The 24,392-nt window shown below is 52.4% G+C and overlaps 6 protein-coding genes across 6 annotated transcripts; 5 read left to right on the top strand and 1 right to left on the bottom strand.

Moving 5' to 3' along the window:
- Positions 1-299: 299 nt before the first annotated feature.
- Positions 300-4,990, top strand: HER10_EVM0012402 (GTPase-activator protein for Ras-like GTPase). The gene is made up of 4 exons (XM_035481798.1): positions 300-1,862; positions 1,925-2,307; positions 2,364-3,957; positions 4,008-4,990. Exons 1-4 carry the CDS (start codon positions 1,661-1,663, stop codon positions 4,166-4,168), a joined length of 2,340 nt encoding a protein of 779 aa, XP_035328604.1. The 5' UTR covers positions 300-1,660; the 3' UTR covers positions 4,169-4,990.
- A 4,992-nt stretch (positions 4,991-9,982) lies between these two features.
- HER10_EVM0004460 (uncharacterized protein) lies at positions 9,983-11,502 on the top strand (the record flags this gene model as incomplete). Its single annotated transcript, XM_035474104.1, has 8 exons — positions 9,983-10,140; positions 10,195-10,257; positions 10,341-10,594; positions 10,662-10,818; positions 10,876-10,965; positions 11,039-11,072; positions 11,133-11,359; positions 11,421-11,502. The coding sequence occupies 8 exons, from the start codon at positions 9,983-9,985 to the stop codon at positions 11,500-11,502; spliced, it is 1,065 nt and encodes a 354-aa protein (XP_035327899.1).
- An 879-nt stretch (positions 11,503-12,381) lies between these two features.
- Positions 12,382-13,171, top strand: HER10_EVM0004858 (IBR domain-containing protein; the record flags this gene model as incomplete). Its single annotated transcript, XM_035474488.1, has 4 exons — positions 12,382-12,695; positions 12,802-12,847; positions 12,917-13,082; positions 13,143-13,171. The coding sequence occupies 4 exons, from the start codon at positions 12,382-12,384 to the stop codon at positions 13,169-13,171; spliced, it is 555 nt and encodes a 184-aa protein (XP_035327938.1).
- Positions 13,172-14,761: 1,590 nt separating this feature from the next.
- Positions 14,762-17,648, top strand: HER10_EVM0006183 (IBR domain-containing protein). The gene is made up of 3 exons (XM_035475775.1): positions 14,762-15,566; positions 15,639-17,072; positions 17,120-17,648. The coding sequence occupies exons 1-3, from the start codon at positions 15,476-15,478 to the stop codon at positions 17,188-17,190; spliced, it is 1,596 nt and encodes a 531-aa protein (XP_035328064.1). The 5' UTR covers positions 14,762-15,475; the 3' UTR covers positions 17,191-17,648.
- Positions 17,649-18,115: 467 nt separating this feature from the next.
- HER10_EVM0012923 (uncharacterized protein) lies at positions 18,116-21,453 on the bottom strand. Its single transcript, XM_035482300.1, has 3 exons — positions 21,053-21,453; positions 20,846-20,993; positions 18,116-20,762 (listed from the first exon to the last, which is right to left on the bottom strand). The coding sequence occupies exons 1-3, from the start codon at positions 21,063-21,065 to the stop codon at positions 18,509-18,511; spliced, it is 2,415 nt and encodes an 804-aa protein (XP_035328653.1). The 5' UTR covers positions 21,066-21,453; the 3' UTR covers positions 18,116-18,508.
- A 430-nt stretch (positions 21,454-21,883) lies between these two features.
- Positions 21,884-23,197, top strand: HER10_EVM0000427 (uncharacterized protein). The gene is made up of 4 exons (XM_035470210.1): positions 21,884-22,143; positions 22,197-22,284; positions 22,343-22,476; positions 22,533-23,197. Exons 1-4 carry the CDS (start codon positions 21,972-21,974, stop codon positions 22,673-22,675), a joined length of 537 nt encoding a protein of 178 aa, XP_035327513.1. The 5' UTR covers positions 21,884-21,971; the 3' UTR covers positions 22,676-23,197.
- Positions 23,198-24,392: the final 1,195 nt, after the last annotated feature.

Raw genomic sequence — 24,392 nt, 5'->3', positions numbered from 1 at the left:
CTACCTGTTCAATTACGAGTCTGAGTACGTAGCTATATGAATACCTTAGGTTGCCTACTGTCTAGGTACGCGGTATGGCTGTCGAGTGAACTCAGGCCTCTCTCATCGCACCCGCAACAAGCCTGGCAGATGGCGGCAATGGAGGGCAACAAGGTACAGATACCGATGCTCGTTGATCGCTCACTCAGTGTCCGTGCCATGTGCCTTGTGCCTGTCCATCTGCTGGCCCTAAGTGATCCATGCCCCTTTATTCGCGACCCATCCTATCCATCCGTACCTTAATCTCTCCGTATGCACCGCGGCGACCAACTGTACGTACCTTTTTACCTGGATATGGCCAGGACCTGAGGACACAGCCTTTTTTTTTTGCTCTCACGCTCTCTGCCTCTGCCCTCTCTGACCGTGGTCCCCTCTTCCTCCTCTGCCTCATTCTCTCTGGCACCGCTCACCCCCCCGTCCGTCATACTCTTGTCCAACTTTGCTGCTTGTCCCTCCTTTTGCACGTTCTGAACCGCCGCCCTACGCAGTCCTACCTCGCTGTACTCTGTGTACCATCCCCTCCTTTCTACTTGAGCGACAAGGCCTATCTCTCTGTGTTCCCCCAAGAGAATTGGCCCCCAGTCCTCATTCCACCCACACGGAACCACCAAACGCACACATTCATACACACTCAACCTCTCACACTACTCTTCTTCTTCTTCTTCTACTCAACTTTGCTCTGCTTTTTCAACCCTACCCCCCTCACTCCTTTCTTTGCTTTTTGCAAACGGCAGTGAGAAACCTCTGCCATCCCGCAGCGTTGCGCCCCAGAGAAAACATATCCCAAAAGAACGGGCTCATCACGCTTCTCAACCAGACGCACCAAACCAAGCACAACCCTTCCCCTCCGATTATCTGACTGGATCTGGAACCTCGCCGCTCCTAGGCTCGATTTTAATTTGATCACCGCTGTCCACACATTTGCGGCCGCGCCTGCCAAAGCTAAAACAGCGCCCTTATTTGTCGCGCCGCCCTATCAGCTGGGCCAAAAGCAATATCCATCGGCCTGCCCCCCGACGAAGCTTCCGCTCGAAACACCACAAAAAACCAACACCAACATTCTCGAAGTCTGCCATCTTGGGTTCTTTGACACCGACTGAAATCACTTCGCAGCCTCTTGTGCACTCAACTCAATCACCGTCTCGAGGCGTTCGCTGGACGACATCCCAACTGTGCCCGCACACACACCAATATACACTCACTAATCCACCACTCAATCACACTCTAACCGACCCAGTTCGCGCACGACACGCACGACTCGATTCCACCCAGTTTCCCGCTGCATTTCCCCTCCCAAAAACTGCCACGCCCCCTCCACCACCTCTTCGCAGCCACGCTCACGAACCGTTCTTCTTTTTCGAGTCGCAAGGGCCTGGCAACGATAGCTGCATCCTTGGATCAATTGGAATAACCCCTCCCTTTCACGCTGGATTCCAAGAGTCGCTTTCCCAATCGCCAACCTCGCAGCTGCACCGCAACATCGCCGTTCAGCCGCCCACCGATCCACCAGCGTCGGCCGTCGTAACCTCTCCGTAGGCGACGTCGAGACCCCGTTCATCCAAGGGGTTCTCTTAGGCGACCTGCCTACTTCGCGCAAACATCACCTCAGGCCATCGCCAACATGTCCGTCATGCTCCAAACACCATCTCGAGCTTCTACCGCCTCCTCCTCCTCCTTCCAACCCCTTTCCCGCCAAAACACCATGTCTTCTTACGATGGATCGCGGTCCGCCCGCCAATCGAAGCGTTACTCCATGTCCGCGCTGTACATGTCCATGTCAGCGAACGAGACTGATCTGGAGATTGAGGATGACTTGGCCAAAGGTAGGCTCTGTAACCTCCGCAGTTTCCTTGCCCTTTTGCCCTACTGACGATGGATTTTACAGCCCAGAAGATTCTCAGAGAGCTCAAGTCCAAGATCTCTTCGCAGTCCAAAAAGAACTTCGTACTGGAAAAGGATGTACGATATCTTGATTCACGAATCGCCCTCCTCATCCAGAACCGAATGGCTCTCGAGGAACAGAACGAAGTCGCGAGCCACTTGGAAGACGCGACGGATATGCAAGAAGGCGCCTTTCCTAACGACGACAAGACGCAAAAGTATGGCAACTTGATGTTCTTGTTGCAATCCGAGCCGAGGCATATTGCACACCTCTGCCGTCTGGTGTCAATGTCGGAAATCGACTCTCTGCTGCAGACTGTCATGTTCACCATCTACGGAAACCAATACGAGAGTCGCGAAGAACATCTGCTCTTGACTATGTTCCAGGTTTGTGACCCGTGACTATACTACGCGATCTGGCAAGCTGACTCTTGACCCATTAGTCTGTTCTGACCTACCAATTCGACAACACCCCCGAATATTCTTCGCTTCTGCGTGCGAACACCCCCGTCTCGAGAATGATGACCACGTATACGCGGAGAGGACCAGGACAGAGCTTTCTCAAGTCAGTTCTCGCTGATAGAATCAACAGTCTGATCGAGTTGAAGGATCTCGACCTGGAGATCAACCCCCTCAAGGTCTACGAGCGCATGATTGAGCAAATTGAGGAGGACACTGGCAGTCTGCCTGCATCGCTTCCCAAGGGCGTTACTGCTGAGCAGGCTGCGGAGAACCCCCAAGTTCAAGCCATCATCGAGCCGCGTCTGACAATGCTCACCGAGATTGCTAATGGCTTCTTGACAACCATCATTGACGGACTCGACGAAGCGCCGTACGGTATTCGGTGGATTTGCAAACAGATTCGCAGCTTGACGAAGCGCAAGTACCCTGATGCCAATGATCAGGTCATTTGCACTCTTATCGGCGGATTCTTCTTCTTGCGGTTCATCAACCCGGCAATCGTGACACCAAAGTCATACATGCTCATTGACGGTCAGCCGGCTGATCGCCCGAGAAGAACGCTGACTTTGATTGCAAAGATGCTGCAAAACCTTGCTAACAAGCCCTCCTACGCCAAGGAGCCATACATGGCCAAGCTGCAACCCTTCATCTACCAGAACAAGGAGCGTATCAACAAATTCATGCTTGACTTGTGTGAAGTTGGCGACTTTTATGAGAGCTTGGAAATGGATAACTACGTCGCACTCTCGAAGAAGGATTTGGAACTGTCCATCACCTTGAACGAAATCTATGCCATGCATGGCCTGATTGAGAAGCACAACGGAGAGCTCTGCAAGGACGACAACTCGCACTTGGGCATCATCATGTCTGAGCTAGGAGGCGCACCCCCACAGGTTCCTCGCAAGGAGAACCGCGCCATCAACCTCCCCCTCTTTAGCCGATGGGAAACAGCGATCGACGACTTGACAGCGGCGCTCGACATCACGCAAGAGGAAGTGTACTTTATGGAAGCCAAGTCCGTCTTTGTGCAAATTATGCGATCGATCCCATCCAACAGCAGTGTTGCACGAAGACCTCTGCGACTCGAGCGGATTGCCGACGCCGCAGCTACGAGCCGAAACGACGCCGTGATGGTTCGCAAAGGTATCAGAGCGATGGAGCTGCTCTCACAGCTGCAGGAACTGAAAGTCATCGATAAGAGCGATCAATTCGGCCTGCTGCGTGACGAAGTCGAGCAGGAACTGCAACACCTTGGATCGCTCAAGGACGGAGTCATTCAAGAGACTGGCAAATTGGAAGAAGTCTACAAGACCATTCGCGACCACAACAACTATCTCGTTGGCCAATTGGAGACGTACAAGAGCTACCTGCACAACGTGCGTTCGCAAAGCGAGGGAACCAAGCGCAAGCAGCAGAAGCAACAGGTCCTCGGGCCTTACAAATTCACTCACCAGCAGCTGGAGAAGGAGGGTGTCATTCAAAAAAGCAACGTCCCGGATAACCGGAGGGCCAACATTTACTTCAACTTTACCAGCCCTTTGCCGGGAACTTTTGTTATCTCTCTTCACTACAAGGGTACGTTGCCTCGATTGGTCATTGCGCAACTTTTACTGACTTTTGTACAGGACGCAACCGCGGTCTTCTTGAACTGGATCTCAAGCTCGACGACCTGCTTGAGATGCAGAAAGACGGCCAGGACGACCTAGATCTGGAGTACGTCCAGTTCAACGTCACCAAGGTTCTCACTTTGTTGAACAAGCGATTTGCGAGAAAGAAGGGGTGGTAAACGCCACCACTTGACCTCTCAACTCTCAACTGTACAACTTTTTCTCCCAGAGATACCCTCGACTGGCTTTTCTTCGAATTAGGCGTTCTCGGCATCTCTTTGAATCCTGATACCACGACGTTTTCGTCTTCATCGTCGCACCGCCTCCGATTTCCATCCTCGCAACCGTCTGCATCAATGCGTTGCCAGCTTCCCACCTTTATGAACGCCTCCTCGCTACGGCCGCCTTTAATTCATTTCTCGACCATCTCGTTTATCCATACGCATACCGGCGTTATTATACCTGTCTCTTTCGTATTCGCCTACATCTGTGTCTGCGTGCTCAAGACTTTGAGCAGCTTTCTCTGGACTAGGTCACGTACAAGATTATCACCGTGGATATATGGGAACTTGGTTTTTGTCCGGCCTTGCGCGCCACATCATATCGGCGAATAGGCGGTACGGCTTGGAGTCTTCTTTTTTACACCCGCTCGATATACCTGCTACGTCATTTTTAATTCTCTTGTTCGGCGGCCGGCGCCAGGAAATTCATGGTTCATGCTGCCCTTTTGCAACTTTGCTTGTCCTCTTTTGGTCCTCATTTGTCTTTTTTCGATCCACACGTCCTGATGCGCAACGACGGCGCAAGTTGTATTCGGCTGGTCCGGCGACTTTCTTGGTTTTATGTCCTGTCCCCCTTTGCACTTCATGTCTGAAATGATACGGTAGAGAAGATGGACGAGAAAGAAATGGAATGAAGGTAGATGATTCTCTCAAAATCTGGTCTCTCCGTGATGACGTACAGTGATATGTTTCCCTTGTGAAGGTTTGTCAATGATGGGGTGACGATCTCGAGAGTACGAGGGGAAGAATTGACTTCCGCGATCAAGGTTTGAAAAGGAGGGTCTAGGAGGGGGTTCACTTTAGTTTGAGCGATGATTTGACAGTTCGTCGTGCCTGTGTCTTGTCTCGATTTTCTGCTCTGTTTCTGTTCCTACAACGAAGGTTTCTATTGACTTTCTGAGTTCCTCTTCACAAATGGGGCGCGTTCGTTGCAAAAGCAGAAGTCTCGTGTCTCTATGCTGTGGCTTTGGGTTTTCGAATCGGGTATACTTCATCCGATGACTTTTGTCATCCGAGATGGGATGGATTCGTAGGCGAGTAACGGGTGAGCGAAGGAGGGGAAGGGGGGATGACGTGAGCCTGTCTGCCACGTTGTCCTGTGGTCGCGCTGTGCCTTTTGCGTTTGGGTTGTTTGGTTCTCTTTTTTTTCCCCCGGTTCGTGTTTCGAAGTTTGGTGGTGTCGAGGGCGTTGGTATAGGGGCGGTGGTATATATGACCGAAGTGTGTGTCTCTTGTGTTTGAGAGGTCTTGGGTGTAGGGTTGGGTGAGAGGGGGGCCGGGTATGTTTTGCCGGGCCCTAGGGTCTTTCGTGCCGGTGGTGGTTCTCTAGGTGAGGGAAAGTGAGGTAGGGTTTTTGGGTGATAGGGAAGGGTGTGCTGTCTAAAGGGGGAGGGGAGGAGGGGGTTTGGAAAGGTGACGATGGTTTTCTTTGGTCGATTGGGTTTAGCTGGCGTGTTACAGCCTTGTGGGGAGGGGGTGGTGGTGTTTGGGGGCGGTTGTGGTTGAGTTGGTGAGATGAGATGAGGCTGAGGTTGGAGTATTTGGTGAGCTTTTGTGAGTTTGTTGAGTTGGATGGATTATTTTACTTTTGAAGGAGGCTGAATATGGGAAAAGAGCGGAGGTAGCCTCTCTAACATTGTAAATGACGAAGATTATGAGAAGGAGTTTGTATGTGTTTACGAGTGAGTGAGCTTGAGCTCAGGGGAGTTGCTTTGAAAACATGAGTGTAAGTTGGGGGAGCTTGGGGTGGGAGAAAGCTACGTTGCCGAGGACGAGTTTGTGACAGGATGAGAGGAGTGCTATGATGATCCCATAGAAGATGAGGGTTTGGCTCAGGATTTCGGAACATTTGGAAGGTGAACTGTTTCTGGCTTCACGTATATGTCTACGATACAGCATGAGAAGATGTCGGAAGTGAAGCGAACCTCACTGGAGACGTCAAAATAGTGACCGAATTTTAAATAGCCTTTTCCACGACGGTGTCAAGTTGAAGTCGAAATTTGTACAGTCTGATACCGGCCTGAGAGTGAGAGAGCTTGGAGGGATAGTGAAATATCCTCCACTTCGTTATGTTACTGTTTCTACGCATACCCCGTTGGTAGCCCCGAACTTGATGAAAGAGAAAATGAGTGAGGGCCAAGGAAGATATACTGATTCATAGCGGACATTATATTGGCAGATGTAGCTCTAACTATCGTGAGTGATGATTGCTTCATCAGTGAAGCCCCCACAGTTCAGGCCAACTGCAATCACGTCGATTACTTTCCTTGGCATATTACTTTGCGATGATTGAAGAAAAGATAGTAGACAGGCTATGTGCCTGCAAGAATCCGGGGCTAAACGTTTGCCACGGCTTCAACTGCGTCGTATATCCTTTAAACCAAAGATAGACCAACTACATCTTTGACCTGAGATGGAATAAGTAATTCGCAAGTCCCGGAACGCAGACGGTGGAGTACGTCTAGACCCCTTCTGCCAGTCCGTCGGATCTCTTGCAGATTGCCGCCATCAGTACTTACTGCTTACCGAGCATACAATGACTGGGTGTGTAGATTGAAAGGTCTGGTTGAATGGGGAACTTTTCTCCATATCTTCTCTACATTCATATTCAAGTTGAGGGTATGGATGAGGAGGCAATCTAGTAAGCATGTTCGAAGTCTTCAAGATGTACCTTTTATGACATTAAACTTTCGCACATCTTGTGTATATAAAGACTGGGGTTCTGTGTACAACCGCTGCGGTTTGGATCAACTTGTCTCCAAAATTTGGAGCGGAACCGACTTGTATATCGCCATGACATCTGATTGTGTTTGGAGGCCTGAATACAATACGAGCATGACAGAACATAGCAACCCCAAACAATACATGGTCCCTTCCCGAGAACAGAACGTGCTCTCAAATTTGACCTCATGGTAAGATGATCCGAGTGCGTTTCCCTTCGCATGTTGTCGCCAGACGATCGAACTTTCTCGATCGGAACCCCGCGTTGGGAAAAGGCTGTGTGATCTCGTCCTAGAACTGGCTTGTTGGGTTGGGTTAAGAATGCAGTGAAGCTTCTCGCCTCTCGCCCGATCGCCCGACCTCTGAGAGAGGCTTTGCATACAGGGGCTGAGGCGGCAAAGTCGCCGGAACAGTCTCGAGAGCTTGAGTTGGGTTAAGAATGCAGTGAAGCTTTCTGCCCTCAACTCCTTGGAGGTCAGGCATAGCCGCATAGGAGCTGGGGTGCTAAAGTGGAAAAACGTCTCGAGAGCTTTGGGGGAGCTAAAGTTGCAGTGAAATTTTCGCCACCCACCCACAACCTCGGAGGGAGTTTTGCGTGCAGGAGTTGAGTTGAAAAAGTTATGAATCGTCTTGAGAATCACAGATGAGATAATATTGCAGTAAAGCTTTCGCCCCCATTCCCTTTGAGGTCGAGCTCTGGAAGTGAGGGTTGTGGTGCTAATGTGGGAAAACGTTCTGAGAGCTTTGGGGGGAGCCAAAATTGCAGTGCATTGCTTGGACGGCTCAAGTCTAACCACTTCTGGGGGCCAGAGGTTGCATGTAAAGATTGTATTGAGTTGACAAAGTTCCCATCCGTCTGAGAGCTTGAGATGGACTAATATTGCAGTGAAGCTTACTACTACAAAACCTCGCACCTAGAGGGGGCTTTGCATGCAGATGCAGGGGTTTAGGTGCTCCAGTCAGCATACGCGTCCATCGCCAGCTCTCATACAAGATGATACTGACATCGTCTTTCGAAATTTGTATGGTACGGGAGAGCTGGAAGAGAAAGGGACTGCGAACGAGGTATGATCACGAGCTGCATTTTGTGTCTTTAAGGAGTCCGTGGTAGATCGTAGCTCAAGCATTGAGGTGATTCATGAGTCTCGTCTTTAGTAGACCCCAATTCAATTGTGTTTGTTGGAGAGCTAGGAGACTGTGTCATCTGCCATGGCGAGAACGCGTTGGCGAAGAAGTAACTGGGTAGAAACAAGACGTGCTGTCTTGCCCGATACCGCGGTGGTGCAATAGTATAAGTGCCCTCGGCCGACTTGGTACCGAAAAGCCTGAGTGGCTGGCAGCACTCATGGCGAAAATAACTCTAACAGGGTCAGAATCGCTGGAGGTAGACGAGGGCGAAGAAGAGGATGGCTGCATGAGATCAGCAAAGCAAATCATCGGTTAGAAGCGGGAGGTCCCCGTATAAGCCTTCTCTGGTCACGTCAGCGGCCTTCATCGCTTTGCTCAAGCCTTCGTCGATTTGATATCGAGATACCAGTGTCAGAAATAGACGGACCAACGAGAACATGTTCGCCTTGCCTATCAGCCGTCTTGAAGACCTTATGTTTGATTGAACACACAGCTACTGCGAGAGGCCCGATACCTATCGGACCTATGCCTATTGCCCAGCCTAGTCGCGATGTCATTGCTATCCTCACGGGTGCTTGGATTGGAATCGAGCTCATCCATGCTGCGTGGTTGCTTCGATCTCAATAATCTATGCTATGAATCAGCGTGTGGCTGCATGACTTCAGTGTTCCTTATTACGATTGGTAGATCCAAGTCGAATGGTTCGCATTATCAAACGTGGCGGGTCAGGTCGAAGACGCGGCGGAAAAGAGCCGACAGGCCGGTTCGTGATGAAATAGGATGAGATGAGATGGGATGGACAGACGAATATGGCAGACACACATCACCACATTAGACGCTGATGGACAGCCATGCTCGCTATGAATCACCAACATTGCCACTTGAAGGAGGCAAATTGGTTGTGTTTGTAGGCTAGTGTTTCGGCGATGGACGGTGTGTGTCCAAAGAGTCGTGCGTGGTCATCTTGAACGTCGGCGACTATCAGAGTGCCGCTCTCTGTCGGCGACCACGCATCGGCTTGCGAGGCCGCATGAAGTGAAGCGTTGCATTCGGCGGGGTATGTTAGTATCGTTGATGGGTGGTGGGATTCGTTTCAAAACACGAGCGATTGGGGATGTCGCAAGATATCGTTCATGCCTAGACTATACGCATCACCCTCGATTTTGATAGAAAAGCCCGGTGGGCACATGAAGACTCGCAAATTGACATCTATATGTCATTCGCCCCCCGTTCTCACCGAAAACCACCGAGCCCGGTGAAGAGACTTAAGCTTGTTTCGAGCGCGTTAACTGTAACTTACAACGCCACGCCCACCCCGGCCGCTTCCCACGCGGGCCAACCCGCAAATTCTCCTCCACCTCCCAATCCGTAGACGCTTGCCAGACAAACTTCACCAAGGGGGTGGGAATGGCAGGACAAAGTTGCCTATCTGATGATTCACTGATAGGGAAACGATGTCCGACAATCACTGAATCGGCCACTCTCTCTTTCTCTCCTTGAAAAGAATTCCCATAATAGGGGAGTTAGTTCCCTTGGGGTAGCATTGACTTAATCTCGTAATGCTCCACACCAGGAACCCAGCAAAGCAAAAAGTCCTATCCGTACCCATTATCCGCATCATAAACAGAGACAAAGACGCACATGCCAACGCAGAAAAAAAGAAGGGGGAGAAATCTTGAAAGTGTTGCCCTTTTTAGCCTAAGTGCCAGACAGGGTGACATTCGTTGGATACGTTCTAGAAAAGGAGGACGGACAAGGAACCCAACCCAAATCATAATCGAATCTTGATAAGCCGGACCCCTTTTCCCCAAATCCTGCGCGCAACTCCAAGATTCCCCGAGGTAACTATACCATTTTGCAAATATGGCTGCGCATACCGAGAGCGCGCAGCTGGCCAGTCGGCTTGATGGACTGGTCATGGTCATCCCGGACCTGCGCCGGATGGTCAGCCACTGGCCGTCTGGGAAGAATACTCATGCCACCGAGGTTGAGGGGTTGATTTGCAAACTACTGGAGCAGAGGTGAGTTTGTCCGATATGAAGATGGAATGGTTTCGTGATGCTGACTTCTTACAGCGATGTGTCACCGAAAGACAAGGCCAATGTCCTGGAAGCAAATCCGGCTCTCTTAGCCTCATGGTAAGATATCCTTAAGAACAGTCCAAAAAGAGGAAGGAAAAAAACCCTCAGCGCTTGCTGATAAATGATGTGTGTAACGTTAGCCTCTGGCCCAACGTAGCAAGAGAGAGACTTGGCACCTTGACGCTCATGGTGCTCTGGCAGGGCAGACTCGATGACCATATCGAAAGACTCGAGTACAAGAGCGCGGAAAAGGCCAAAGACTTCCGCAACAAGGCCAAGGACTACATTGCGCAGTATCTCCAGCTTTCCGAGGGGCCCAGGGAGGCGTCAACGAACCCCGTCATTGCGGGGTTCCAGCCGGTTGCCAAAGTCATTTGCCAGCAGTACGACCGAGGTCAGTGTTTCCCATATCTGGGTGTAGTAGCGAAATCTGAGGGCTGATTTCTTTGGGTGGTGGGCAGATCAACGGAGAAGGTTAAGAGTTAGTCTATTCGAGTACATTGACTCGACCGTGCAAGAGATGCGGTACATCCAGAACGGACACGCGCCGACGAATTTATCGTATGAGAAGCTTCGCAAGAAGACGGGGGGCGCTGGGCCTCTGTGTGCCTTGGCAGAGTAAGAAAACATGAGGGTATCTCTCCTAGAGTGTGGGATTTTTGCTGATGAAAGCAGGTTCGCCTCTGGATCAGAGTGGCCGGCGCACGTCGTCAACTCGCAGCCGTATAAAATGATTCTGGAGTCGGTCAGCATCATCATTGGCCTGTAAGTTTTGCCCCTGTGATAGACCCCGGAATGAAGATACGCAGAAGCTGACGGGGTACTTTTCTGGAAATAGGACGAATGACTTGCTCTCGCTGAACAAGGAGCTGGTAAGTAGACTTGTGGTGGTGGTGCTGTTGTGTGAGCGGAGGAACTAATCATTCGAGCAGCGGAAAGGCCGGACTCTCAACGCGGTGCCGGTGCGGTACTGGAATGGCAAAGACGGCAGTGACCTGGAGAGTGCCGTCGGAGAAGTCGTAGAAGAGATTGACAAGGCCGTCAAGCAGCTCGACGTCTGCGAGCGAAGATTGATCAACCAGAGCCTGGCGGATGCGGACGCGATTCGGGAGGTGACTGCGACGCTCAAGACGATTTGCACTGGCAACTTGACTTGGAGGTTTGTGACTTTGGATCCCCCCTCCCTCTCAGAACTTGCGCGTTGCTGACAATGAGAACAGTCTTGAGTCAAAACGGTATAACGTAGGTCCTCCGGACGCCGACGGAAGTCTGAGGCAGGAACTGAGGGCTCCTGATGCATGAAATAGAGGGCAAGGGCAGTGGGAGGAACGGAGACGGTAATGGACGATGATAATCGGATGAGTTAGTGATGAGAGGTAGAAGTATTGGCTGGGCGGCAACGCCGCGAGTAGAACGCCCGTAATGATGAATGATACCCCCAAAGGCTTTGGCCTCAACGGTCAATTGACGTTCCAATTGCGTATGGTGCTGAATGTGTAATTGTCGAGCCCCCCGAGTCCCAAAGCCAGCCGATTGGGAAAAGGGCCCGAGGACCTTGAGAGACAGCGCCACAAAAGCAAGTATCACGGAAAAAGAAAGCAGAGGTTGACGAGATGCAGACGTTATTGGTGGCGTGCATGACAAGTCAAGTTTGCGTTGCAGCGCCCCGGGGCTTGTGAACAAATGCGGCGTACCAGCGCGACCGCGCCAGAAGGATTTTAGCCTCTTAGCATCTTGGGATTATTACACACCTAGTAGTGTTCCGTACACAGAACTTCACTACTAATTTGCCTAGGGATACTGTACCTTAGGTAAGTAGGTACAAAATGATTGTCTCACAGGGGGGAAAGAGGGCCGGACGCAGGGGGGACGTTTGCCATTGGACGTTGGTCTGATGTCATGGCAATTTGCGAGCTCAGCCAAGCAAATGTCTCAATTGGCGCGGGCAGTGGCAGTGGGCGCGGCCCCTCTCAAGCTTTCAGCTCCAGGGCAGCGTCTGGGGAAGAGACCAAAGCTCCCCCCCAAGCTCTCGTCCCCAGGAAAACAGAATAGCTCCCAACACAAACACATAACATCCAGCCTCGCGCCCTCATCATTGAGCTTAAGCATCTACCAAACTTTCCACACTCACACCGCATCAGCTTCAACCTCAAGACGCGTACCTAGCTACTCACAGACACAATGGCTTTCCGCTTCGCCGCAAGAAGACTCGCCCTCACCCGCCCCGCCGTGCCGGCGCGTGCCTTCCACTCGACGCCCGCCGCCTTCGTCAAGGTTGGCGACGCCGTGCCCGAGGTCGACCTCGTCGAGAACTCGCCCGGCAACAAGGTCAACCTCGCCGAGGAGTTTGGCAAGGTCACCAACGGACTCATCATCGGCGTGCCCGCCGCCTTCTCCCCCGCGTGCTCCGCGAGCCACATCCCTTCTTACATCAACCACCCGAAGCTCAAGGAGGCCGGCCCCGTCTTTGTCGTCTCTGTCAACGACCCCTTTGTGTAGGTTTTTCTCCCTGGGATTTGGAGGCAGGATCCGAAACCTCATTGAGGTTTCAGGGCAAGCCGGCGTGTGGAAAGAAGGAGATTGATACTAACGATCGAGTAGCATGAAGGCCTGGGGTGACCAATTGGACCCCGCCGCCCAGACTGGAGTATGTTGACATACCCTCCCCCCTCCCGCCTTGCGCCGAGGCAGCGTTGGCATGCTAACGTTATAAAAGATTCGATTCCTGGGAGACCCGTCTGGCGAGTTCACCAGAGCGTTCGACGTCGACTTTGACAGCAAGGCTATCTTCGGCAACGACCGCAGCAAGCGCTATACCCTCGTCATCGAGAACGGAAAGGTCAAGGAGGCCCACGTTGAGCCCGATAACATTGGTACTGCCGGTAAGATTCCGATAAACCGTATCACGTCGTCCTGTGAGAGCGAGCTGACAATGTGAGCAGTTTCCCTGGCCGACAAGGTCTTGGGTTGAGAAGACATGGACTCGGAGTTGCGATGTTGCAAAGATGTACAAGAAAGGAAACCTCGAAGGCCACTTGGATTAGGTAGATGCAGTTTGAAAGAAGATGCAATATGCATCGTGAATACCAGCTTGAATTCAAAGACAAACCCCGAAGACGTGTCTCCGAACCCGAACCCCTGACTGACAGCATCGAGAAGAAATGGTGTTTCACGTATCGGCCTTGGGGGTCCATAAAGAAATCGAATGCTTTTTTCGCCTGCTTAGAAAGCTATCATGTCGGACACAATATGAGTACCTGGGTTAATTGAGAATGATGAGACCATCGCATTTGTCAGGCTTGCAACACCGAAGCTCAAGGAAGCCCCGGGACCAAAGTTGGCCGAGCCGGGGCACTTGTGGGCTCCCGACATGCACCCGATGACCGGCGACATCGGAGCCACTTGGTGCCGGGCCGCTCCCGCCTGACAAATGCAGGGGCAAACAACGTGAGAATACGACCTCGCTATCGATAAGAATAGATGACTAAGGGATAGCGAGGGGCAGTTCCGTCAGGTTCCGCACTGCTTATCGAGCGACAAACACTGAGTCTTGACTCTAGGTGACACTCTCTAGGGTCGTGGTGGCGCTCAGGGCAGCTGTGTGAGTCGTCCACCGTCATGCCATGCATCAGGCCCAAAGCCAAAGACCACCCTCTCGCCCTTACTGTGTAGGTAGATATGCCTTACTCCTGAGTCCCTCATCGCCTCCCAGAGGCAAGGACCAAATTGTGAGGGCCCAAGGTCCATGGAGTCACCTGCCCGCCGTCAGACACAATCACTGGCCAGCGACTATTGCAATGACACTGGCACGGGGCTGCATCTGGCCCCCAGGGAGTTTGAGAACTGGTCTCCTCCCCGGCGGGATTGGAGAGTGTGAGGCACTTTATCGAGTCGTGTGCCTGAAGCCCGCCTCTTTCATCAGTGCCTGATCAATTTCCCTGGGCTTGTATCCGTGGATGTAAAGATAGCGCTGGAAGCGCAAAATAGAAGCATCTGCAACCTTGTGACTATGTCCCCCCCTCACTCCTGACCTCTAAGGAGGTACTTGGGGTACCTACCTAGGTAAGGTACTCACTCACATTACTCATTTTGGGACTGGATCCCGCCATCATCATCCCAAGAACAGAGGAGATGCGTATTGGAACGTAGTGTCGATGGTGTTCATGTCAAACGAGTCCCTAGAGTCAGTTAGCCTGTACAGTGACATGAATACTCGGAGTTGCAAGGGCTGAACTACCAGAGTGTGTGGTGAGAGTGACTTTGAAAGAGTCCTCCCGTCCCCCCTTGGCCCTGCCCCTACACAGTAAGTACCGGTAGTTCACGGTGCAAGCCGGCGCCAGCCCAGCGGGGAGTTTGTCCCCCGCCCTATCGAGGTACTTGACATTTGCTGATGTCGCCCGCTAACCATGAAGTCACTCGGCTTCTTCCCTCCAGTGCATTCTTCCAACCAACACCCCCCGACGTCTGAGTTCCGTCATTGGATCCAACAACTCACTCGCTGGGCGGGAAGGAAGTCACTGCCTGGTCCTGACTGTCTGTGACTGCCAAACCAAACCATCCCTCCCGCTACATACCTTACCTTATCCACCCATTCATCCCACCCACATCCCACACGCTCAGTTGCTCACCCAGGTCGTTCACCTTTCCCGCAACGCATTCCAATCCCACTTTCACATCCACATATCCACGCCCACCACACCCATCACCCATACCTTAGACCACCGCCCTCGCACTCTTCTTTGCGGCATTCCTACACCGCAGGCAACCGAGCCAGGTCCGTACTGCCGCCTACCGCTCTGACTGATTTCGCCCGGCCTCGATAACCCGCCCTTTCTCGGCACAACCGCAGACTGCGAGCACCTTTGTATAACCTGCCCAGCTCTTCCCAGCCTTTGTACCTGTTTGTTGCCTCAGCCTTGGGCCATCGCAGCCTGCAACTTACCAATCTACCCCTCCACCCATCAAGTGACTCCCACACCGCGACCGGCGCCCAACGCAGGCATTCCTTCTCCCCTCGTTTGGATCTGATCCTCGTTCTCCCATCTCCGTCATCCGTGTCTCACCCGCCTATACAATCCAACCCGTTTCCGCCCCCTCGGAAACGCTTCCCTCGCCTCCATCTGCAGTCGGCACCATTCCTCCCACTACGCGGAAGAGAAAGGCCGCTGAGGCGACGATATCCTCCAATAACCAAGAAACCGCGACAAAGAAGAGGATCGCCTCGGCTGCTGGACAGGACGCTCCCCCAACCCCCGTCACCACCGCGAGCAACGGCATGGATTCAGAGGAGGACTTCATGTCGGCTCCCTCGAGCGACGACGAGATCATGCAGGATGACAGCGGCGAGGACATGTCTGGTCCTGATGGTATGTATACACCGCTCAACCGAGTCTCTCCGGCCTCAAAACCACCGACTGACGCCTTTGATTCCTCCACAGATTTCGATGAAGATGACTTCGAAGACGAGCCCGAGGACCTGGGCATGATCAAGGACTCCGACAACAAAAAGAAGGTGGCCTACGACATCTCATTCAAAGTCTACGAACCAAAGGATATTCAGCGTCAACAGGATGACATGATTGACGAGGTCAACATGATCCTGAACATCCGCAAGGAGGATGTCGCGATATTGTTGCGGCACTTTAGGTGGAACAAAGAACGTTTGATCGAGGACTACATGGACGCTCCCAACAAGGTCTTGGAGGCTGCAGGTCTTGGCTCGAACGTGGCTGGCCCGCCCAAGCTTGAAGCCATTCCGGGTTTCATGTGTGACATCTGCTGCGAAGACGAGGAGGGCCTCCAGACCTTCTCTCTTAAGTGCGGCCACCGATACTGCGTAGACTGCTACCGCCAATACTTGACTCAAAAGATTCGCGAAGAAGGCGAGGCGGCTCGTATCCAGTGTCCGGCCGAGGGCTGCGGCCGCATCATCGATTCAAAGTCCTTGGATCTGCTTGTTGCAGCTGATCTCAACTCCCGATACCACGAGCTGTTAAATCGGACATACGTGGAGGACAAGGAGATCCTGAAGTGGTGCCCTGCGCCCGACTGCCCAAATGCCGTGGAATGCGCCATTAAGAAGAAGGACTTGGACAGAATCGTCCCCACAGTAGCATGCGGTTGCGGTCACCGCTTCTGCTTTGGTTGCATTTTAACTGACCATCAGCCTGCTCCCTGTGAGCTTGTCAAGCGATGGCTGAAGAAGTGCGCAGACGATTCGGAGACTGCGAATTGGATATCGGCCAATACCAAGGAGTGCCCCAAGTGCAACTCGACAATCGAGAAGAACGGCGGCTGCAACCACATGACATGCCGAAAGTGCAAGCATGAGTTCTGCTGGATGTGCATGGGCCTATGGTCGGAGCACGGCACGAGCTGGTACAACTGCAATCGGTTCGAGGAAAAGAGTGGTACAGATGCGCGTGATGCCCAGGCCAAGTCCCGCATATCGCTAGAACGCTACCTGCATTACTACAACCGATACGCCAATCACGAACAGTCTGCCAAGCTAGACAAAGACATCTACCATAAGACGGAGAAGAAGATGGTCCAGCTTCAGACAGCCTCAGGCATGTCTTGGATTGAGGTTCAATACCTGAACCAGGCCTCACAAACACTGCAAACTTGCCGGCAGACTCTTAAGTGGACCTACGCCTTCGCATTTTATTTGGCGCGCAACAACTTGACCGAGATTTTTGAAGATAACCAAAAGGACCTTGAGATGGCTGTCGAGGCCTTGTCAGAGATGTTTGAGAAGCCCGTCCAGGAGCTTTGTGACAAGAAGTTGAAAGTCGACATTATGGACAAGACTTCATACTGCAAGAAGCGAAGGATTATCTTGCTTGAAGACACTGCAGACAACCTGGCCAATGGTATGTTCGCATTATGAACCAGATTGAATAATAACTGACCGTACTAGGACGTTGGACATTTAACGTAGATCTTCACGGACCTTCGCCAGTCGGTGCCACAAGCAGTCGTCGTCAGTAGATCGTGGATGATGCGGACCCGGTGGAGCGCGAATCCGAGGAAGACAGCGACGACGATTTCATCTACAACGAGGCCTTGCCTGTCGACAATGAGGTGAGGCGGTGGCGGCTGCCGTGGTGAAGGAACACGATTCGCATGGTTCGTGAGACTCGCGGATCGCCTTTGGGCTCGGTATGGATGTACACAGAAGCATGGACTCAGAGAGCCACGCAAAAGATTTGTGGCGTGGGTTTTGAGACGGAAACCTTGGAAGATGAAGGCATCAGACCCAGAAACGGAATCAACATGGGGAATGATCGGCTGTTGCCTCGTGGTCATCACTTTAGTGTTCCAAGTATGACGCGAGGTGGGATTCTTTTTTTTCTCCTCTCTCTTTCATAGTAAAGGAAGGCAAGGGAATGACTGCTTGCGCATCATGAGCATTGTGTATGGTATAGGTCTTCAGGTTACATGCCCAGTGTCCCAGGCACGGCGGGCTTCTTTTTTTTCCATCATTGGGCAAAACCACGTCCTGGTCAGTCTTCCATCCCGGATTCCATCTTCTGATATATGTGTGAAACATGTGAGATCTGTGAGATTTGCAATCAGGCTAACTTGCTACCTGCCTGTCTGTTTTTATCCGACAGGTACTGTTTGGTGGTTCTTGAAAGCCCATATGGAAAAGGGCTGTAATAAGGTGGAACTAGGCGCCTAGGCGGCTCCCGGTCCGGGCCGAAATTGAATGTATAGTTAGATCCTTAAAAAAGATAGACGACCTCACAGCGACAACCCTACAGATAAGAGATGACTGCAAGGGCAGGTTGTAGTAATTCATGACTTGAGCAATAACCCAACCAGCAAAGTATTAAGCAGATCACAAACCATCCATAGGACACAAGTTTCATCAGAAAAAAAGGCCTTCCGGCCATGATATATTCCCATCATCACTACTTAAAAACTCCATGGTGTCCTAGTGATTACAATGCATACAAAAAGCCCTGGCTACCCCGTCTCTCTTGACTTTCCGGCATGCTTCTCATGTTCCGTAGTCCCTTGTAACCTCCAATCGTGCCAAATGATAACGCACGCTGTATGCCTTCCTGCCTGTACGCCTCGGTGACCTTATCTTCAATAGCGACCATCAAATACCGCCCCCGGTCTGAGTCGGGAGAGATGGAGAACATGACCGGGTGCCCAGGAAACAATCTCCCCCCTGGAGGAGTCGAGCTCATGGCGCCTCAATGATGCGTGACTCTTAACGCCTGCTTCCAAAGTGGATAGAACAAAATAATGACACAATGTTTGTGGGTATCGCATCGACATGTGTTTAATAATCGCTTCAGTTGTATACAAACCGAGAAAGGTTCAGCGTCTTGGGCACGGAGTCTCCGTCGTCCTTCTGGCTGAGGTCGTGGGCAAAGACATCGTCGTCATTCTCGCCGTCGCTATCGGGGATGATCTGATCTTCACTTCCGCACGGCGCGTTCAGAGCCTCCACCTCGGCCAGATCGACCTTGGGCAGAGGCACAAAAGACGGGTTGACGGGAAATGACTTGAGTAGCCGGCTCTTCCGGGGACTGCGCTTGGGGCTCCGTTGTATCGTGCTCTTAGTAGGAGACAGGGGCCGCCGGGCAGGCGGGTTCTTGCGCTGGAGGGCACGGGCTCCCATCCGCTGTAGTGGGGTGAGAAGAGGAGTGGCCTTTGACGTGCCAGCTGCGATTGAGCTAGCCGAAAATGTGATTGAGGACGCCGCAGTGGAGGGAGCAGCGGTCGAGGGTGTGAAAGTTGATGAACGCTGGGAGGCAATGGTGCTCGGCGTGTCGGGCTGGCTTGAGGCGGCAGGGCTGGGCTGAGAGCTGAAGGCAAATCGCTGTAATGACGCCCGTCTTATGTTCTTCTCTGGGAGCGACGAGACAGGCTTGCTCGGCTCGACGTCTTCTACTTCGGACAGATCGGTCTGCGGCGTGGCTGATATTTCTCCGTCCTTGCTGAACTGGCTGTCCGTACCGGCAGTTGCTTCCGTACCTGTATCCGTGCTCTGGCTCTCTTCGTAGACCGCTATTGACTTGGGCTTCGGGGCATGCCACTCATCAATGTCGGGGAGATTCAGTAGCGCCTCGTCGATGGAGTCGTCTGAGAACAGGAAACTGTCCTTGTTCTTGTTGGCGGAGCTTCCGTTCTTGGAGAAGAACTTGCTCTTTTGGGATTCCTCAGTTTTCGTTTCGGTAATATCTGTGTCTGCACAGAGACGGACCTTCTTGGGAGGCCGTTGGGAACCGCCTCTCATCAGTGCATCAATGTCGTCGATAGTATTTGTCGCGTCACCGACGGTGATACGACGGGTTCCGTCAGAGCTGCTGGGAGCATGTTGCTGCAGTAAGTCCTGGATGGGCTCGGTCCGTCGTCGTAAGAGGCGAGGAGAAGTATTTGAACGGGCGGTTCGTGTCGGGCGAGAGCTTGCGGTAGGCTGTGATGACGAAGTGCCATCGACATATGGTCTAGGAAGGGGAAAGACTCTGGGTACCAGGCCATTGTGAGTAAGAGCGGCAACTCTCTCTGGGTCGACAGAGAAACAGTTGCGGTCCATTTCACCCATCGGAATACGCTGGTGGCCCTTGAAGTACGAATCAATCGGTTTAGTCGGTTGTCGCGTGCGGGTCGATGATGAAGAGACAGCCGCAAGGGCCTCTGCAGACTGAGAATGTCTTCTCTTCGTATCGGTCTTGGAGCCAGGCATGGGCGCGGGGATGATGGTCTCCTTGGTGATGGGGTTGACATCTCCGACTGCAATTGCTGTGGCCGTGGCCGGCTCGACGTAACTACCAATAAAAGGCATGTCCTCCACACCCTTGCCTTCCTCTGGTTCTGTTAAACATACCAACCGTTTCGCTTTCGGGCAGTAGACTCTTTGGTGGATGAATGTCAGCTCCGCCTGGGCAAACCGAGACATGTAGTTCTCTGAAACGCGATGCTTTCCCTCGAACTGGATCATCCGGACCAGTCGATCGACGGTCTTGTACTTGCGAATCATCCGGTAGGCCGTCTTGAGACCAATATTGTTGATGCCCTCGAGATAGTCGCACCCGCTGAGAATGGCCATTCGGCGGAAATCGTCGTCCGTCCACCCCGTAAGAGAAACCTCCCGAACCGCACAGAAATCCCTCCGGTTGATCTCGATACAATTGCCGTACTGGTCGAGCTTCGTGAGGAGCCGCTTGCAGCCAAAAACCAAAAGATCCGAGTCCTCCGATAGAATGCCGTTGATGAGGCCTTGGCGTTCGAGGTAAACAAGCTGAGCATCAGCCTCGTACGGTGCGACGACGTACGAGATATTCATCTTTTTCAATTCGTCAATGAGATTGCGAGCCATCTCTGGTGTGACATCAATGGCTTTCTGAAACTCGAGGGCTGCTTGTGATGACTTTCCGGCTCTGAGAAGCTCCATGGCAGACTTCTTGCTCTCTTCACGACGTTTAGCGCGGGATCCCTCGGTGGCGGCTTTGCTGGGAAGGAAGTCGCCATCAAAGACAATGTATGGTGTGACGCCGAAGTGCTTGAGCATCCTCACCCGGTGCATGGCGAAGTCGACATATCTAAGGCAAGGTTAGGTATACCAACCTTTGGTTGTGTAGCTTGGGAAGCGCGCCATGCACAGCGCATTGCTAGGGCCACTTACTTGCGGGTGGGGTTGCCCTTGGCCAGATCAACGGCGCAGGCAATGGCTCCTCTGTGAAGCCATCCGTAAGCGTCGACGCCGAGCGTCTCACCGGCGAATTTCTTCAACTCGGTTGGCCTGTGGATGGACTTGAGCAACGGAAGCAGGCCTGGGGGTTTTTGGTGAGCAAGGACGTTCGCCAGGCGGGAAGCAAGGGAGGAAATGTACCTGAGACGCCCATTGTTGATCGCGAGAAGGGTTCGCAGGTCCTCAAAGGTTGGCAAGTCGATATTTCCTGAAGGTTGCCTACGTCTCTCTCCGATCCAATTCACAGGCCAGAAGCCGGGGTCGACAAAGGGAGATCAATGCTCAGTCCATTCGTTGAGAGAGAATGACGCGTGGGCAAGTCGTTCGCGTAAGAATTGGAAGTCGGAACGCCAAGTCAGGTGATCCGGGGGGCAAATGTAAACAAAGCACTCGGGCGCTACGTTGACGAGTTCGGAAATGCCACTTGTACGGAGAAAACGCGACGACAGGTTGGTGAACTGGAAGAGGGGAAATGGCGAGGTCGACAGAAATTCACCACGATGCTGAGATCGGAGGAGCGAAAGTGTGCAGGTGGAGTGAATCACGGCTTCCTGCACGGGAAAGGGACGGTGGAATCGCCCGGGGGGACCTGGGCCTGCTATATTGGAACGCGGGTGGACACACCGCACCGCGTCAGGCTCACATCGCGACTCCCAGTTCTCTTTTTCTCTGTCTATTTTTTTTTCCCTTTCTAATCTTTATTTTCACGCAGGGACCAGGCCGAGAAACACCCCAAAAAGGCTTAGTGTGCTCAGACTTGATTATCCAGAGCAACGTCACTCTGTCCGGATTTGGTTGAAGACCATTGGACCCTTCCTGGGGTTAAAGTGGAGACAGAAGGTACTGAGTCTTGTCATCCAATGTCCGTGCACACAGCAAACGCACCTGCAGACTCGGATGGGATTTTCATCGGGTGGGGCACAGACCGACTTTCACAGAACCAGTGCCATCGCAAATCTCATTCTGCGTCTTGTTCAACTCTGGGAATCACTGATCTCAGATACCAATCTCACTGTGGACTGAACCGTTCTCACTCGCCCTGTTGTTCCATATCGTCAAGATGCCCTCAACATTAGAAAAGGCTCGCAAGCACATTGCGAAGAAGCGCAATGGCCATGACCTAGCCCTTCATGAGTTTTCCAGAGACTCCAAGCGTCTTCACAAGGCCTCGATCAGAGACCAAAGGCTGGGAAAGCTCCACGCCTCAAAGAACAAGAAGGAGCAGCCCATGAGTAAGACGTCACTGTTCCAAAAACATCGAGGCTTGCCAACTGACACCTGGTAGTTGACCGTGCCTCCTTTTTCCAAAAGGCAATTCAGGAGAAGGGATCCGAACCTCTCGACTTGGCCGCCGTTCAGGAGCTCATCAGCAAGTACGTCTCGGAAGCCGAACAGCCCACATACGTTGAGCAAACACTGACACGTTGCCAGGTTTGTGCACCAGTATGATGAGGAGTACGCCGAGGTCAAGAAGACCCGCCGTGCCGGCCGCCCTGCAAGTGCCAAGGAAGACTTGCTGAAGCTGAGAATCTCTAACCTTGAAGAAGAGTACAAGATCGGATTTTGTCAGTTGGCTCCCGAGATGGTGTCTTTCTTTCGCGGCATTCTAACATCTTTGTAGACCTTCCTGACCTCACAACATCGTCTAACATCATCCAACTCGACCGCTGGGAGGGTTCATGGGCTTACCTCACCAACCTCGCCTGGGTCAAGATCACGAGTGACGGGAACGTCAGACCCTCCAGCTTCCCTCCCAGAGTTTAGTTTCTGGCATCTTACAGCATGATCATGGCGTTTTCTTTTTCGGCGTTTGGGGGATTACACGAGGCCACGAGCCCGCTAGGCCTTGAAGCGGCATCATCGATTTCACCGGGAGAAAGGATGGGGATCAACCGTCGGCTCCAATTTCTGTATCCGGCTCCTCGTACGGTGCCACTATAGAACGACGGGTTGTTCGCGGGCAATGTCTCAGACAGGCCAGGCACTGTATCGGAATTCTTGTTTGGCCAACAGACAAATTTCTCCGGTTACATACAGCAACCGTGCATGTTGAGGTGCGAAAGGCCCAATGCTCGGATCACAGCAGACCACGCATAGCCAAATCACTGGCTCGTCAGCGTCTGAGCCATGATTCTCCTGTGCCGTTGCACAAAAGGGGATTCGGCAAAGGGGGGCCAAACGTGGAGAGCATGTGGCTGCATGGGAATCGCGCGTCATACCGATGGTCCTTCAGAGGGGGGTTGCGAAAGAGGCGGGTGGTAGAGACCGAAGCAGCGTCATATAAAGAGCCAATGTGGCTGTTTTTGCATGAAACAATTACTTCCGAAACTTTGGGTGAGGCTCGGCAAACGCTACCTGAGAACCTTGTAGCCTAGTATTATATGATCATCTTCGTCCCAGATCGCCCAACCATCGAACTTCCATGTTGCACGCCGGTAGTTACGATGATGCCGGGAACCGAAAGGTCCTAACCCTACAGATTCACTGCGCAACGCCTTTCCACAGTGTCTTCTGTCCATGCCCAGACTGGCCAAGGAGGTCCAGATCATGCATCCCATCTGCCCCAAGCCTCCTGGACCAGGTCATTGGGACCGCCTTGTCAACGAATCGTTATTCCACTTTATACTTAAACCCAGCTTCCCCTCGAGTTCCAAGTGCGACATTACACTGCTGGTCGGCCTCTCTGCGAGGCTTTCGACGGTTACACGCCTGCAGACTCTTGTGGTCGGAATGAGCCCATCTACTCTACTCGATCCAAGGCCCTTACCACAATGGTGAGATGCTGTGAACAGAACGGTGTCTGAGAATGTCGCAGGGCAAAGGATCAAGATTTTTCTGGGCGCTTAGAGTAAGAAGGACATCATGCCGTTGGACAACGATAGCGGCCGGGGGCCGGGCTCTTGTTGAGCTGGATCTCGGGCAGGATCCCTGTCACGCAGGATGGCTCGGTCATCTCGTAGGGTATATCATCGAGCCGGATCTCTGGGTCTCCGCGCTCCCATTCATCACCGTTGGAGCGTCGGATCTCTGGGTCTCCGCGCTCCCATTCATCACCGTTGGAGCGTTATATTCAACAAGTGCTGCAATGCTCAGTATCTAGACCGTCTCGTTGATCTTTTCAGCTGCTTCAATCTTTCTCAATACTTTCGATAAGCCATCCGTTTTTGAGCTAAGCCTCTCAGTAATGTAAACCACCTCCTAGAGTCTGACGCACTAAAGACAGATGCTTATATAGACACCTAGCAAGCCATGTGCAAATACATCACACACCTCCGCGTCTGCAACGTATGCAGTCACCAAGACACGGTCCTGATATCGGAAAGACTCTGTTTCCTTGCCAAGAAAAACGGAGTCTTTGGAAGCTGTGATGCCGGCATAGGTAGTGACCGCAGCTGTACACGAAATCACTGTTGGAAGTGTAAAGAGAGGGTCCGTCGCATGCCTCGGCCATCATCGGTGTCACGCCATATCAGTCTTCACT

Source organism: Colletotrichum scovillei, assembly GCF_011075155.1.
Source record: "Colletotrichum scovillei strain TJNH1 chromosome Unknown Contig00010, whole genome shotgun sequence".
NCBI classification, from domain to species: Eukaryota; Fungi; Ascomycota; class Sordariomycetes; order Glomerellales; family Glomerellaceae; genus Colletotrichum; species Colletotrichum scovillei.
This window is presented reverse-complemented; position numbering and strand designations above follow the sequence as displayed.